Genomic DNA, 14,748 nt, shown 5'->3' with positions numbered 1-14,748 from the left:
TTCGTATAAGAATTGGCGTATTATTATTAATATTAGTGTTGATATTAATATTAGTATTAGACTATTAGTGTTAATCATTGTATTAATATTAGGATTAGTATTATTAGTGTTGGTTTTAGTATTAATATTAGTATTGGTATTAATATTATCAATGTTGGTTTTAGTATTAGTAGTAGTTGTTGTTGTTAGTGTAATATTAGTGTTAATACTAGGGTGACATATGCAATTGTACGCCGCAATGTCCAGAGTTAAAAATAGATTTGAGATAAAGATATTTATCAACTCAGAATCGGGCAATATAACTAAAATTACAAGCAATGTTGTGTGAACAAAAGATTTTCAGCGAATATGAAGGTAAGTCACAAACAAATGTATATTTTGATTCAATAAAATATTTTTTTTTGTATTATTTACATGTATATCAACTGTTCAAAGTGTTCGTTCGTTTTATTTTATCCAAAATAAATTTAAAAAAAGAAATTGATCCCGTACATCGCACGGGTGAATTACTAGTTCCTAAATAATCAGGAGAAACTACAATATTAAGTTAATCAAAATTTGTGTTGTATTGATTTTAAAAAGAGTATTAATGTCATTATCTATTTTTTATGTTGTTGATATTGTCGGCTTACATTCTGCTTGGCTTGAATGGGCCTTTGCAACAGTAATCGTCATTTCCAAAAGCTAGGCAGGCGCTCTTGCATGCCGGAATATCTCCATGGGGTCATTCAGCTGCAATTCCTCATGGCAGCGAACGTGGCCGCAGGTAACAGTGGAACGGTTACCTTTTGACGACCCCCGGCCAAATTGTCAGTCGGATATTAAATCAATCAACTAGGTTTATGTCGTAAAATTCTTTCTCTCCAATTCCAAGTGAGAACTCCACCGGTGTCGCTGGAGGCTTCCCGCCGGTCCCTCCGCACTCCAACCTTCCGTCCCACTGTCTGGTGGCACAGTTGCCACCGGTGTCACACCCTGTCCTAGCCCAAATCCTCTCTGCCCACTGGCATGGTTATTTGCCTCCCTAATGTAAATCCCCTGTTCCGTTCATGGGGATAGGATTCCCAGATCGACCTTGCAATCCAAGATAAATGAGCCGTCAACAACAGTATAATTACGTAAATGTACTATTAGAGACGGTATAATTACTGTGAATGACGGTACAATTACGGTCAACGTTTAGCAGCGAACGTAAAAAAACGGATAAAATTTTAGGTAAAAAAACACTAAAAAAATCGACACAAGAGACCGACGATCAACACCGAAAATCGGCGGCGGAAAAAATATACAAACAAAATTATAATAAAAAGAAAATATTAAAACAAAGTTAATACCGGAAACCGGCGGCAAAAAAAATATCTCAAAAAAAACAATTTAAAAAAAAAAGTCAAAATTGAATTTCTGTGGTCAAAATTGATTAAATTGGAGTTACAATTAGAAATTGAGTTTAAAGTGTTGAGGGTAATTTTGTCATATACATTAATTTTTCCTTGAGTAATGTCAATTTTTTTTTTTAATTAATCGAGACATCTATGCTGAATCAAATAGAAAATCTGAAAAAAAGTATTTACAACTAATTGTACAATTATTAATTCTTTTTGAACTTGTGTTTTTTAAAAAAAATATTTTAATTAATATTAATGTCTTGGCTGCTAAATTACTGTCTCCAACAGTAATTTAACTGTCGGAGACAGTTATATTACTGTATGTGATAGTAATCTTGCTTAATTAATTTTATCGCCTTGGCCTATAATTTTGCTGTCTTCGACCGTAATATTACTGTCTTCGAGCGTAATATTACTGTCTCGTGCAATAATATTACTGTTTGGGTGACGCAGAACAGAAGCACGGTAAAGAATTAATTTCTACGAATTAATCCTATAGAACAAAATAACATTCGGAATCCACCGAAAACTCTCGAATCCACCAGAAAAATAGAGAAAACTCTAAATATTTTATTAAAATTCGAAATTTTCCTCAAATAAAGTCTTAAGGCAGCTATTTATACTAAAAAAACTGAAAACCCTAATTAAATTAAGAAATACTAAAATTACAAAAAACGGCAAAAACGAGTTAGAGTCTGATTCTAATAGATCTCGTGATTTTGCGAATAACCCAATTTACGGAATCATAATCCGATTTTTCTATGATTTGATATTAATTTTGACGCAGAACGAAGCACGGTAAAGAATTAATTTCTATGAATTAATCCTATAGAACAAAATAACATTCGGAATCCACCGAAAACTCTGGAATCCACCAGAAAAATAGAGAAAACTCTAAATATTTTATTAAAATTCGAAATTCTTCTAAAATAAAGTCCTAAGGCATCTATTTATACTAAAAAACTGAAAACCCTAATTAAAATAAGAAAATACTAAAAATTACCAAAAACGGCAAAAACGAGTTAGAGTCTGATTCTAGTAGATCTCGTAATTTTGGGAACAACCCAATTTACGGAATCCTAATCCGATTTTTCTATGATTTGATATTAATTTTCTAAAACTTACCTAAAATAGCAAAAACGAACTTTTGGGAGTCTAAACGACCTTGGATTGCTGAAATTTGACGTGATTTATGAGCTTTGCTCATGAGTTTTGTTCCTTACGCCGTTTTACTTGAGATAGAGTTCGTTTCATACTCAACTACGATTTAAGTTCGTCGAAAACCCTTATTTTCCCATAATTTCTTTCGATATTTCCACCAATGCCCATTAATAACTCTTCTCCGAATTAAATAGTTATTTTGCAACACGAATCCAATTTGACGTTCCTTATCAATCTCCTCTTCTTCAAAAGAGCTCGACCTCGAGCTATGATCAAAATATAGCGATGCATATTTCTTTCGAAACAACTTCAAGTGCTCCACCAATATTCCCGGCACAAAAATCTCGCTTACAAAATCTTCATCCAAACGAGGCGTTGGAAAAATTGGCTTCTTAATCGAAAATCTCAATGGCTCCACCAATTTCTCCGATACAGGAACTTCACAGCAAACACTATCTACAATTAGATCACATACCTCGACGCAATCCACTTGTTCATTCTCTTCACGTGCACCTTCCTCTTCTTGAACAAATTTTACAACTTCAAATTCTTCCTCAAATTTGTTTTTAACACCCTCTTGAAACTCATCGACTCTCTCTTCAACCTTGCTAACGTTCTCTTCTACCCCGTTGATGCTCTCTTCGACTATGTTGATGCTCTCTTCAACCTCGTTGACTCTTCCTTCAACTTCATCGACTTTCACCTTGATTTCATTAATGTCATCGTTAATCATAGCTACGCTAATTTTAACTTTTGTGACAATTTCCTCTTCAACTTCGTCAACACCTACGTCGTGACCCTCCACCAAATTTGGAGGTTGAATAACTAACGAAGTATCTTGTACCTCCTTAACTTTGGCAACGGGTGGAACATCTTTGATTTTTCTAGAATAACTATTTCGTTTCTGATAATATTCCTCGCTCCATGCTAACTCTTCAGCCTCTTCAAAGGAGTCGAATGCGCGCCACCCCATCCTAAGACGGATTGAAATATTCAATCCTTGCAAGTACCTTGAAATTTTCATACTTTCGGATTCTTGCAGGTTATTTAAGTCTGCTAGTCTCATAAACTCAGCAGTATACTTGTTAACAGATCTACTCCCTTGCGAACAATTACTATATAGTTGAAATAGACGTTGCTCATAACCTAGGGGTAAAAAACGATCCATCAACATTTTTCTCATCCTCCTCCATGATTGGATTGGAAATTTTTCTTGTCTAGCTCTCTTCCTCTGTATTTCATCCCACCATGCGGCTGCACAACCCTTTAACTCACACCTAACCAATTTTACCATCTTATTCGGCAAAATACCCATCAATTCAAAATAATTTTCGACTTCTGACACCCAATCGATAAAATCCTCAACTTCAAGAAAATTTCCACTAAAAGAAGGAATTTCAGCTCTTACCCGATATTTATCACGATCTTTTAGCCTCCTTCTAGGCGGATTTTCTTCAAAATCAGAGTTGCCGCTCACCTTTGAATAGTCGTCATACCTTGATTGAAGTTGAACAGGTCCATGATAATTGTGTCTAACATATGCATCTTGGGCTACACCGTCGGCAATCATCGTGTTAGATTCAGTCCTTCTGTTGTTGTTGTCAAGGGCAAATCCCTCGCGCACCAACCGCAGATTTTGCAATTTTTCAACCCCGCGGTCATCGCCAACGTAGTTGTTGTCTCCATGTTTTGCACCTTTCGCCATCTAACCAGGAAAAACCTCGCTACTGATGCCAACTGACGTAGAACGGAAGCACGGTAAAGAATTAATTTCTATGAATTAATCCTATAGAACAAAATAACATTCGGAATCCACCGAAAACTCTGGAATCCACCAGAAAAATAGAGAAAACTCTAAATATTTTATTAAAATTCGAAATTCTTCTAAAATAAAGTCCTAAGGCATCTATTTATACTAAAAAACTGAAAACCCTAATTAAAATAAGAAAATACTAAAAATTACCAAAAACGGCAAAAACGAGTTAGAGTCTGATTCTAGTAGATCTCGTAATTTTGGGAACAACCCAATTTACGGAATCCTAATCCGATTTTTCTATGATTTGATATTAATTTTCTAAAACTTACCTAAAATAGCAAAAACGAACTTTTGGGAGTCTAAACGACCTTGGATTGCTGAAATTTGACGTGATTTATGAGCTTTGCTCATGAGTTTTGTTCCTTACGCCGTTTTACTTGAGATAGAGTTCGTTTCATACTCAACTACGATTTAAGTTCGTCGAAAACCCTTATTTTCCCATAATTTCTTTCGATATTTCCACCAATGCCCATTAATAACTCTTCTCCGAATTAAATAGTTATTTTGCAACACGAATCCAATTTGACGTTCCTTATCAAATTTTCTAAAACTTACCTAAAATAGCAAAAACGAACTTTTAGGAGTCTAAACGACGTTAGATTGCTGAAATTTGATGTGATTCATGAGCTTTGCTCATGAGTTTTGTTCATTGCGCCGTTTTACTTCAGATAGAGTTCGTTTCGTACTCAAATACAATTTAAGTTCGTTGAAAACCCTTATTTTTCCATAATTTCACCGATGCCCATTAATAACTATTCCCCAAATTAAATAGTTATTTTGCAATTTGAATCCAATTTGGTGTTCCTTATCAATCTCCTCTTCTTCAAAAGAGCTCGACCTCGAGCTATGATCAAAATATAGCGATCGCATATTTATTTGCAAACAACTTCAAGTGCTCCACCAATATTCCCGGTAAAAAAAATCTCGCTTACAAAATCTTCCTCCAAACGAGGCTTTGGAAAAATTGGCTTCTTAATCAAAAATCCCAATGGCTCCACCAATTTCTCCGATACAAGAACTTCACAGCAAACACTATCTACAGTTAGATCACATACCTCAACGCAATCCACTTGTACCTTCTTTTCTCGTGCACCTTCATTTTCCTGAACAAATTCTACAACTTCAAACTCTTCCTCAAATTTACTTTTAACACCCTCTTTAAACTCATCGACTTCTTCTTAAAGCTTGCTAACATTGTCTTCTACCCTATTGTCGCTCTCTTCACCTTTGTTGATGGTCGCTTCAAGCTCGTTGACTATCGCTTCAACTTCGTCGATGCTCACTTTGATTTCGTTAACGTCATCGTTAATAATAGCTACGCTACTTTTAACCTTTACGACAATTTCCTCTTCAAATTCGCCAACTCATACGTCATGATCCTCCACCAAATTTGGAGGTTGAATAACGAATGAAGTATCTTGTGCCTCCTTAACTTTGATAACAGACGGCACATCTTCGGTTTTTTCTAGAAGAACTATTTTGCTTCTGATGATATTCCTCTCTCCATGCTAACTCTTAGGCCTCTTCAAGGGTGTAGAATGTACGTCACCCCATCTTAAGACGTATTGACATATTCAATCCTGCCAAGTACCGCGAGATTTATGTACTTTCAGATTCTTGCAGGTTATTTAAGTTTGCTAGTCTCACAAACTCAGCAGTATACTTGTTAACAGATCTACTCCCTTGCGAACAATTATGATATAGTTGAAATATACGTTGCTCATAAACTAAGGGTAAAAAAACGATCCATCAACATTTTTCTCATCCTCCTCAATGATTGGATTGGCACTTTTTCTTGTCTAGCTCTCTTCCAATGTATCACATCCCACCATGCGGCTGCACTACCCTTTAACTCACCCCTCACCAATTTTACCATCTTATTCGGCAAAATATCCATCAATTCAAAATACCTTTCAACTTTTGATACCCAATCGATAAAATCCTCAACTTCAAGAAAATTTCCACCAAAAGAAGGAATTTCAACTCTTACCCGATATTTATCACGATCTTTTTGCCTCCTTCTAGGTGGGTTTTCTTAAAACTCAGAGTTTTCGCTCCCCTTTGAATAGTCGTCATACCTTGATTGAAGTTGAACAGGTCCATGATAATTGTGTCTAACATGTGCACCTCGGGCTACACCGTCGGCAATCATCATGCTAGATTCAGTCCTTCTGTTGTTGTTGTCAAGGGCAAATCCCTCGCGCACCAACCGCAGATTCTGCAGTTTTTCAACCCCGCGGTCATCGCCGACGTAGTTGGTGTCTCCATGTTTCACACCTTTCGCCATCTAACCAGAAAAAACCTCGCTACTGATGCCAACTGGCGTAGAACGGAAGCACGGTAAATAATTAATTTCTACGAATTAATCCTATAGAACAAAATAATATTCGGAATCCACCGAAAACTCTGGAATCCACCAGTAAAATAGAGAAAACTCTAAATATTTTATTAAAATCCAAAATTCTCCTCAAAATAAAGTCCTAAGCCAGCTATTTATACTAAAAAAACTGAAAATCCTAACTAAACTAAGAAAATACTAAAAATTACCAAAAAGGGAAGAAACGAGTTAGAGTCTCATTCAAATAGATCTTGTAATTTTGGGAACAACCCAATTTACGGAATCCTAATCCGATTTTTCTATGATTTGATATTAATTTTCTAAAACTTACCTAAAATAGCAAAAACGAACTTTTAGGAGTGTAAACGACGTTAGATTGCTGAAATTTGACGTGATTCATGAGCTTTGCTCATGAGTTTTGTTCCTTGCGCCGTTTTACTTGAGATAGAGTTCATTTCGTACTCAAATACAATTTGAGTTCGTTGAAAACCCTTATTTTTCCATAATTTCTTTCGGTATCTCCACCGATGCCCATTAATAACTATTCTCCGAATTAAATAGTTATTTTGCAATTTGAATCAAATTTGACGTTCCTTATCATTGGGACAGTAATATTACTGTTCGAAAAAGTAATATTCATAATATTACTGTCACAAACAGTAAAATTACTGTCTGAGACAGTAATTTTACTGTTTGCGACAGTAATATTACTGTTTTGGTATTCAATATTACTATTTCAGTCAATAATTTTGTTGTTAACACAGTAATTTAGTATATATATATATATATATATATATATATATATATATATATATATATATATATATATATATATATATATATAGTCAACGTCGGAATCTGACCAGAAAAAAAAATTAGTTTTGCAAAAAATTATGAAAATAAGGGTTAGTATGATATATTTGTTCAAATCCGAGATCAATGTGTAATATTTGAGAAATTAGAGTATAATGGATAAAATAGATAAAAGAATATATTATAAATGATATTTTAAACTACAGACATGACATGAGTTTATCTGCAAAACTGTCTTTTATCTGGATCTATATGCATTTAAGTCCCTTCTCATGGACTATGGCCATAGAGTAATGGAGTGATATTATTAGAGAGAATGAGAAGACTCATTATGTTCCATAGTGTTCAAACATACACAGTCAATACATCATCTCCATAAGATTAATGTTTTTATGTACAATAAAACGAAGCCCAATTTCACCAAAACAGCTATCAAGAATAAATATGCTTCACAGCCGAGAAATGTTTTACATCGCCTGCCTAATAAAAGGGAAGGCGTAAAAATATTCGACTGCCGACGACTCCTTTATCCCAAAATTGCTCGGCCATAAATGTTCAGCTCGAGAGGAAATGTAATTTCTTCATCTGCCTAAGTATATAATGTTTATAGAGGGTGCGATCGTGTTCAACCTGATGCTCCTGCAGCAGCTCCCTTGTCATCTTCCTTTTGCTCTTCTTTGGTGAACTCCTCAATCAATTGCCTCTGCCTTTGGCTCAGATTTCTGATACAAGGTAACACGGAAAACAAGTATTGATCAACGGATTTGGATTAGATCCATGTTGGTACATTGTTTTCTTCGGATGGACCCATAGTTCGATGAGAAGTGTGTTGTGAGTTGCGTGTGTGTCTCTGCAGTTTTTAGTGCGTGTGTGTGTGCACGTGTGCGTGTTGTGTGAAGTGTGTGTGTGTGTGTGTGTTGTGTGAAGAATATGGTATAAATTGGTAAAAGAATATGATGAATATGTTCTACAAAAAAGGCAAAGAAGAAGAACCAATCGTATTCCAACCAAAGGTACTTACGTGGGGATGCTGACGTTGAAGTGCACGTACTCGTCGCCAAATGAAAATGAGTTTCTGACTTTAATCCCTGCACACGAAACAAGATTTGAGAAATTATTATCATCCAAACAACATGCATATACATACAAGATCCTTAAAAAAAAAAAAAAAGAGGCAAAGTACATCATGGAGTAAATTGAGAGGCGCACAAGAACTCAACTCTTACATACATACAAGAAAAAATAATAATAATTAAAAAAGGGGCGGGGGGGGGGGGGGGGGGGGGGGGGGGGGGGGCGACATAATACTACATAATAGCTACTTTTGATCATTTTAAAATGAAACTTTATTGCTCATGGATAAGCCTCTACATTTAATAACTGAAATAAGAGACTGGCACATAAACCGAAAAAAAATCATAGCCAATTAATTCCTAGATAGACCTAATATTCAGCATATACATGAAAAGGTTTTTCAGAAAAATAGGTTGTGCATGAAAGATGAGCAATTCGTTCTCAGCAAGTTACTTCTGCTCGGTGACTATGAGAAAGAAACGGCTAAAACAAGAGCTAATAAATTATCAAAATCTGCTAAAGCAAAACACGCCTATTTTGCGCTGCGTCTTACAATCTGAATAACAAAGGAGACGGTAAATATCGAGGTGAAAGCTTACCCTTTTTCCTCAAAACAACCTTTTGGCCAGGTTGAGTGCCAGGGCGTACCTAAAGATCGCGGAAACGAGTAGAAAGCCCGTGTCAGTTGCCAGTTAAATGTAGAAAAAATGTCAAAAATAATGAAAAAGTTAGAAGTCACTGCAAATTCATATTACCATGTCCACATATTCGATAATACTTTATCTACTTAATAGGAAAATAAACGAGAAGTTACTTCTTAAACAAACCTTAACAACCACATCGCCAGTCAGTGTGGGAACCTGGATTGTTCCTCCCAAAATCGCCTATAAAAGAAAATAATTTCCGATGAACACCAGCCCCACATTCATAAAAATGACAGTCGGATATAAAAAAGGTGACATCAGGAAAAGCATCTCCTTCTGTTATTCTTGAGACGGGGAAAAAAAAAACCCAGAGTTACCAGGAAAATTAATCGTTCTGCAGCGAGTATTACCTGAGTGATGCTTAAGACTGCATCAACATGGATGTCAGCACCTTCTCTACGGAATACCGGGTCTTCTCTGACCTGCAAATACATCCAGCATGGTTTTGAGCATGTAAGCATTAACCAGAGTCAAACTACGCAAAGGAATAGCAGAATAAAGCAACCTTAATCAAAACGTAAAGATCGCCAGGTTGATTTCCATCAGGATCTGCTCCGCCGCTTCTTGGAATCTTTATAGTTTCATTCGTATCCACCCCTGCAGATAGACCGTGCAAATCATGCCCATGATGAAATTGCAAATAAGAAGCCACGAATATCACTTTCGAAACCACTTTTCATTAATCTTTACCACCCTTTAAACCCCCAAACAGGAAGAAAGTTTTAAAAAAACTACTCATCAGTATACGTAGTGTTCAAAAAAATAAGAGAACAAGTTAAATTAATGTAATTTCACATGCAGTTAGACCGCAATTTCCCTTCTCAACTAATGATGTAACAGGAAAGTTCGAGATAAAATCATTTCTATTATATATCTTGATTAAAATTAGCAATTGATGGGCATTTGATTTCCAAAAAACTGCTGGAGGAAGTCGAGAAACAGAATCCTAAAAAAGTTCAGCACAACAAAAATAACATGAAACATCAATAGACAGTCATCCGAGCTCACCTGGCATAATATTCAAATTCACTGTCTTTGGCCCTCTCATTACCCGTTTACCCTTGCAAGACTTGCAGAGGCTCTGTTGCAACAAGAAGTAAGAATATAGAGGTTAGTTTTTACGCAACTCCAAATGAGGACTATTATGCTTGAGCCATCGACTACTTTCAAGATGGATATAGCAATATAACAGTTAAATGACTAACATTTGACACAACAATGGAAGTTCTATATACAAAAGGAATTGGTCTCACATGTAAAAATACTATAAATCATTTGATTTTAGCAACTAGTAAATATCCATTGCACATTTTTTTTTCCCATTAGACTGCAACAATGAAAAATAACATTAACTATCCGAGTCGCCTAGCAAACCAAATTAAGCCCGCAACCCCAACAATTTTAACTGAATTTTTCCACTACATGGGACATGCGATTCAGTAAACAACTTTACCCAACATATTTAAAAAAATGTGATGAAAGCAACAATATTCAGACTTGCGGTTTAACCGGTACTGTACATTCTATTAGAAAACGTAAACTGACGTACCGATACAATTTTTCCAGCCCCTCCACAAGTTGGACAAGTAGATTGAAGTGTAAAAGGACCATTTTGCGATACAATCTAGGATAGAAAAGAAAGGTATTAGGACTAATTCACCAACTGCGAGGAGGAAAGTGATGCCCAAGGTACTCACCATACCAGAGCCCCTACATCGTTTACATGTTTCGGGCCTTGTTCCCGGAGGAACGCCAGTTCCACCTAAATATGTCAGGAAGATTGATTGAAAGCCATATTGTGAAAACAAACATCAAAAGAATGACAAGAACAAACTAAGAAATTAAGAAGATTCATTGAGAAGGCAGTATGAATAAACATCATAATAGTATTCATGACTAGCTAACCAGACCTGCTGAAACGTAAGACTAAATCAAGTATAAATTTGAAGGATTCAAAAACAATAAATAAGGCAGAAAATTTTAGATGGTACTTCACAAATTTCTAAGAAATTATTCTAGGAAACAAATGGGAGTACCACAAGTATCACAAGCCAAATCAGTCATGATTGAAAGCGTTTTGGCGCATCCCTGAACAGCTTCCATAAACGATAATTCAACTGCAACCTGAAGTTAATGCTAAAATTTGTCAGACTGAATTTTGAAGAGAGAAAGCACGCTAACTTCATAATGGCATCATTTAATGTAGAGCATAACCTTAACATCTTCACCGCCCATGTTCCTGTTGAAGATGTTGAAAATCTGATCCCCAGGAATATATGCCAAAACACAAAAGAAAACATATATTAGATTTCCAAAGTTATCTAGGAGTTATAGATAATTCCGGGAAAGAAATGACAAAAAAATTATTCGACATGGCAAATTTTATGGTGCAGGTTAATAATTCAATCGGCTGCCAAGGTGGTTTTGTTAGCAGTTCAGATTTTGCACGTATTTAGTTTTATAAAAAATATGCATCCATCAACTATTACTATAGATATAATGTAATTTTTCTTTTTTTTGCTATATGACCTTGATTAACCTTTTAAGTCGACAAAAAAATGTGGAAGCTGTACACGATTAATTTACGAAGAGCCACTTTGAAGTGATCATGGCACGTGGCAATTATAAGACCTTTTCAACCATTTCAATAAATATATAATCTAATCTTAATATCGGTACCAGTGGAGGGTAAGGAATCTTAATAGATTGAAAAAAAAAGGGAAATAAAAGTCATATATAGAATGGGACATAAAAGAAATAGACTTACATCACCATTTCTGAACATGTCCTGGAAAGGATTAAAGCCACCTGCGAATGGATTAAAACCAGGACCTTCACCATTACCGGCACTCTCGAAAGCGTCGTGGCCGAGCTGTTAAATGGAAATTCTAACGACTAGTTAGACCTTATAGAGAAAATTGTGCTTTTGATACAAATCCAGCCGGGGGGTTAAAAGAAAATTAATTAATTAAATAAATCACGTCTCCTGTCACAGAAAAAAAAAAAAAAAAAAGAGCAATCTCTGCACCTCCATGTACAGAGAATCTTCCTACGGAAAATGACACAGAGAACTTTAAGAACTAAATCCAGCTGATATATTCTCCAGAAGACTTGTAATTTCAAAGATGTGAGACTTTACATATATAATGCTATATATTAATGTAAGCAAAATAAAAGAACACATACACGAGAGAAGGTGAGGGAGAAATGACGGTAGACTCTTAAAAGAAATCACCCAATCATTCGTGTATCATTATTAATATTTAACAGTAAGTTTTACTCCGTTGTATGCACATACATATATCAAATTAGACGCCAGAGGTGTATACATTATCTGTAGGCCTTTATAAAAAAAGTTGAGCATATATTAGTTAGCAAAGAGATATACAAGACCTGATCATATTGTTGACGCTTCTCTTCGTCCTTCAAGACCTACAAAAATTGGGATATTAAAACAAGGTTAAAGAAAAATGCCCAGAAATTACACCTGGGAATTTACTTGGTAAAACCTGAAGGTTTACAAGATATTATACCTCATATGCCTTCTGGACTTCTTGGAATTTCTTTTCAGCTTCTGGGTCATTTTTATTCGTATCGGGATGCAACTTCTTTGCAAGCTGCGGAAACAAATCATAAGAAAATGAGAAAATAACTAAGGTACATGTTTGTTTGCAAGCTCTAACAAAAAGGTGAACAGACAGTGACATACCCCATAATAAGCTTTCTTGATTTCGGAGGCTGTTGCATTTTTATCGACACCAAGAACACCGTAGAAATCTTTCGGCGATTGTGCTGAAAGGGAAGATCCAAAAAAGAGAAATAAGAGAAAAATTAAAGAAGAGAAGGTTAAGACTTGAGACAGTTAGCTTCACATGCGCAACTTTTACCAGGACTCGGAAAAAAAAGTTAATGATGTAACAGACCGATCACAAATAGTTAATAGTTCACAGAATAAATTACAAGTCCACTTTAAAAAAAAAAACAGATATTAATGAAATTATTTTTGTTCCTATGTTCATATACGTAAAGAAGAAAGAGGGCACTTGAGTAGTCGCATAATTATCATATGTCATCATCGTCATATTTCTTCTACGAAGTATAAGGGGAAGTAAACTTCAGGTTCAAAATTATGGGGGAAATATCATATCAAGATTAAGATGCACTGAGTAATTGTTAAAGCCCAAACCCAAAACTTTTGCATCCATCAATCGATTTACGTTTGAGCTTCACTAAATAGGCTTTGAATAAGCTGGTGCTAGAAGTAGCTGCTACTAATAATTAAAAATTAGCCATGAAAAGCTTGTTAATTTCAAATACAGTACTTTCATTCATGAAATCCCCCTCATATTCACCAAATGCAAGAAGAAGAAGAAGAAAAATTATAACAAAACCGATAATCCGAGAATGAAAAACCGACGGGTAAATCATTACCATTACTGTGAATTGACCTTGGTGCGCCTGAAATATCGTTAAACAATCCTCCCTTCAACCAATACCTCTCATTACCCACTGTATTCCATTAAAATAAACAACATCAGGAATCACATAATTCAAGAAGGGATAAAAAAAACTGAAACTTCCATTCAATAAAACTCCGAAATTGAAAATACCCGTAGATTGATCGCACAGTGCGGCGCGGAAGCTCCTGCAGCCGCCTTTCAATAAGGAGTCGCACAACTGCAAATAAGAATCAAGTATCCAATCACTATCACAATAATCGCAATATATATATATATATATATACACACACAGAAATGAAGGGGAAAATGCGTACAGATGAATGGGGATTGGGGAGGAGAAAGGAGGAGAGGGAGCGGCGGGCGAGGCGGAGGCCCTGTGACCGGAACATTGATTTGGTTGGGTACTGTAACTGTACGAACACGGTGGGGGAATGGGCGCGTGGAGTAAAACCCTAGAGAAACCCTTGTCAATTGGTTTTGTGAGGGAGAAGAGAAGGGACTGAGTGAGCAGAGTTGTTGGAAGGTTCTAGTGGCAACTGTTGGAAAAAATTGGAAATTTGCTTTGTCCACAATTTTCTGGTATTTAATTCTTGAATTGGGACCCGACCCGTTTTCTATGGCTTTTGTTATGTGCCCCAATCACATGGCTCGGATTAGGGCTTAGGGATTACGGATGTAAATGAGCTGAGTAGGTCCGAAGTCCGTCTTTTGAATCGGATTGGGGATTAAGAGTGTAAATCAACTGAGCAGGCTCGACAAAAGCTCGAAGTTCGTCGGATGGACGGATTAGGAATTAAGAGTGTAAATGAGCTGAGTTGGCTCGACAAAAAAAGCTCGAAGTTCATCAGATGGACTGGGTCGCCTCGACAAAAGCTAGAAATTGAACTCGAGTTTTTCGAGCTCCAGCTTTCTGATGAGTGGAGCCCAAACTCATTTTTAGTTGTTCGTGAGATCGCGAGTTTTTTTAATTTTAATTTAAATATAACTAATATACAAT

General features: G+C 35.8%; 1 protein-coding gene across 1 annotated transcript; it reads right to left on the bottom strand.

Annotated features, from left to right (window-relative positions):
* Nucleotides 1–7,799: 7,799 nt before the first annotated feature.
* GFA2 (gametophytic factor 2) lies at nucleotides 7,800–14,447 on the bottom strand. Its single transcript, XM_012994310.2, has 18 exons — nucleotides 14,066–14,447; nucleotides 13,902–13,968; nucleotides 13,723–13,800; nucleotides 13,001–13,083; nucleotides 12,825–12,908; nucleotides 12,685–12,723; nucleotides 12,059–12,163; nucleotides 11,506–11,550; nucleotides 11,328–11,415; nucleotides 10,989–11,053; nucleotides 10,841–10,915; nucleotides 10,300–10,372; nucleotides 9,797–9,888; nucleotides 9,642–9,713; nucleotides 9,415–9,471; nucleotides 9,187–9,235; nucleotides 8,535–8,601; nucleotides 7,800–8,235 (listed from the first exon to the last, which is right to left on the bottom strand). The coding sequence occupies exons 1-18, from the start codon at nucleotides 14,138–14,140 to the stop codon at nucleotides 8,139–8,141; spliced, it is 1,311 nt and encodes a 436-aa protein (XP_012849764.1). The 5' UTR covers nucleotides 14,141–14,447; the 3' UTR covers nucleotides 7,800–8,138.
* Between the last annotated feature and the right edge of the window lie 301 nt (nucleotides 14,448–14,748).

Source organism: Erythranthe guttata, chromosome 2 (assembly GCF_056151865.1).
Source record: "Erythranthe guttata isolate IM_541 chromosome 2, IM_541, whole genome shotgun sequence".
In the NCBI taxonomy this organism is placed as follows: Eukaryota; Viridiplantae; Streptophyta; class Magnoliopsida; order Lamiales; family Phrymaceae; genus Erythranthe; species Erythranthe guttata.
Note: the sequence above shows the minus strand (reverse complement) of the source record. Positions and strands in the feature narration are given on the sequence as shown.

Bases quoted from the DNA above. Each gene is read 5' to 3' on its own strand.
- GFA2 (XM_012994310.2), bottom strand. From the start codon at position 14,140: ATGTTCCGGTCACAGGGCCTCCGCCTCGCCCGCCGCTCCCTCTCCTCC. The intron at 12,909-13,000 runs GTATGTCACTGT...TTGTTTCCGCAG, and splicing joins TCAAGAAAGCTTATTATGGG to CTTGCAAAGAAGTTGCATCC. The intron at 9,236-9,414 runs GTTTGTTTAAGA...CGCGATCTTTAG, and splicing joins CTGGCGATGTGGTTGTTAAG to GTACGCCCTGGCACTCAACC.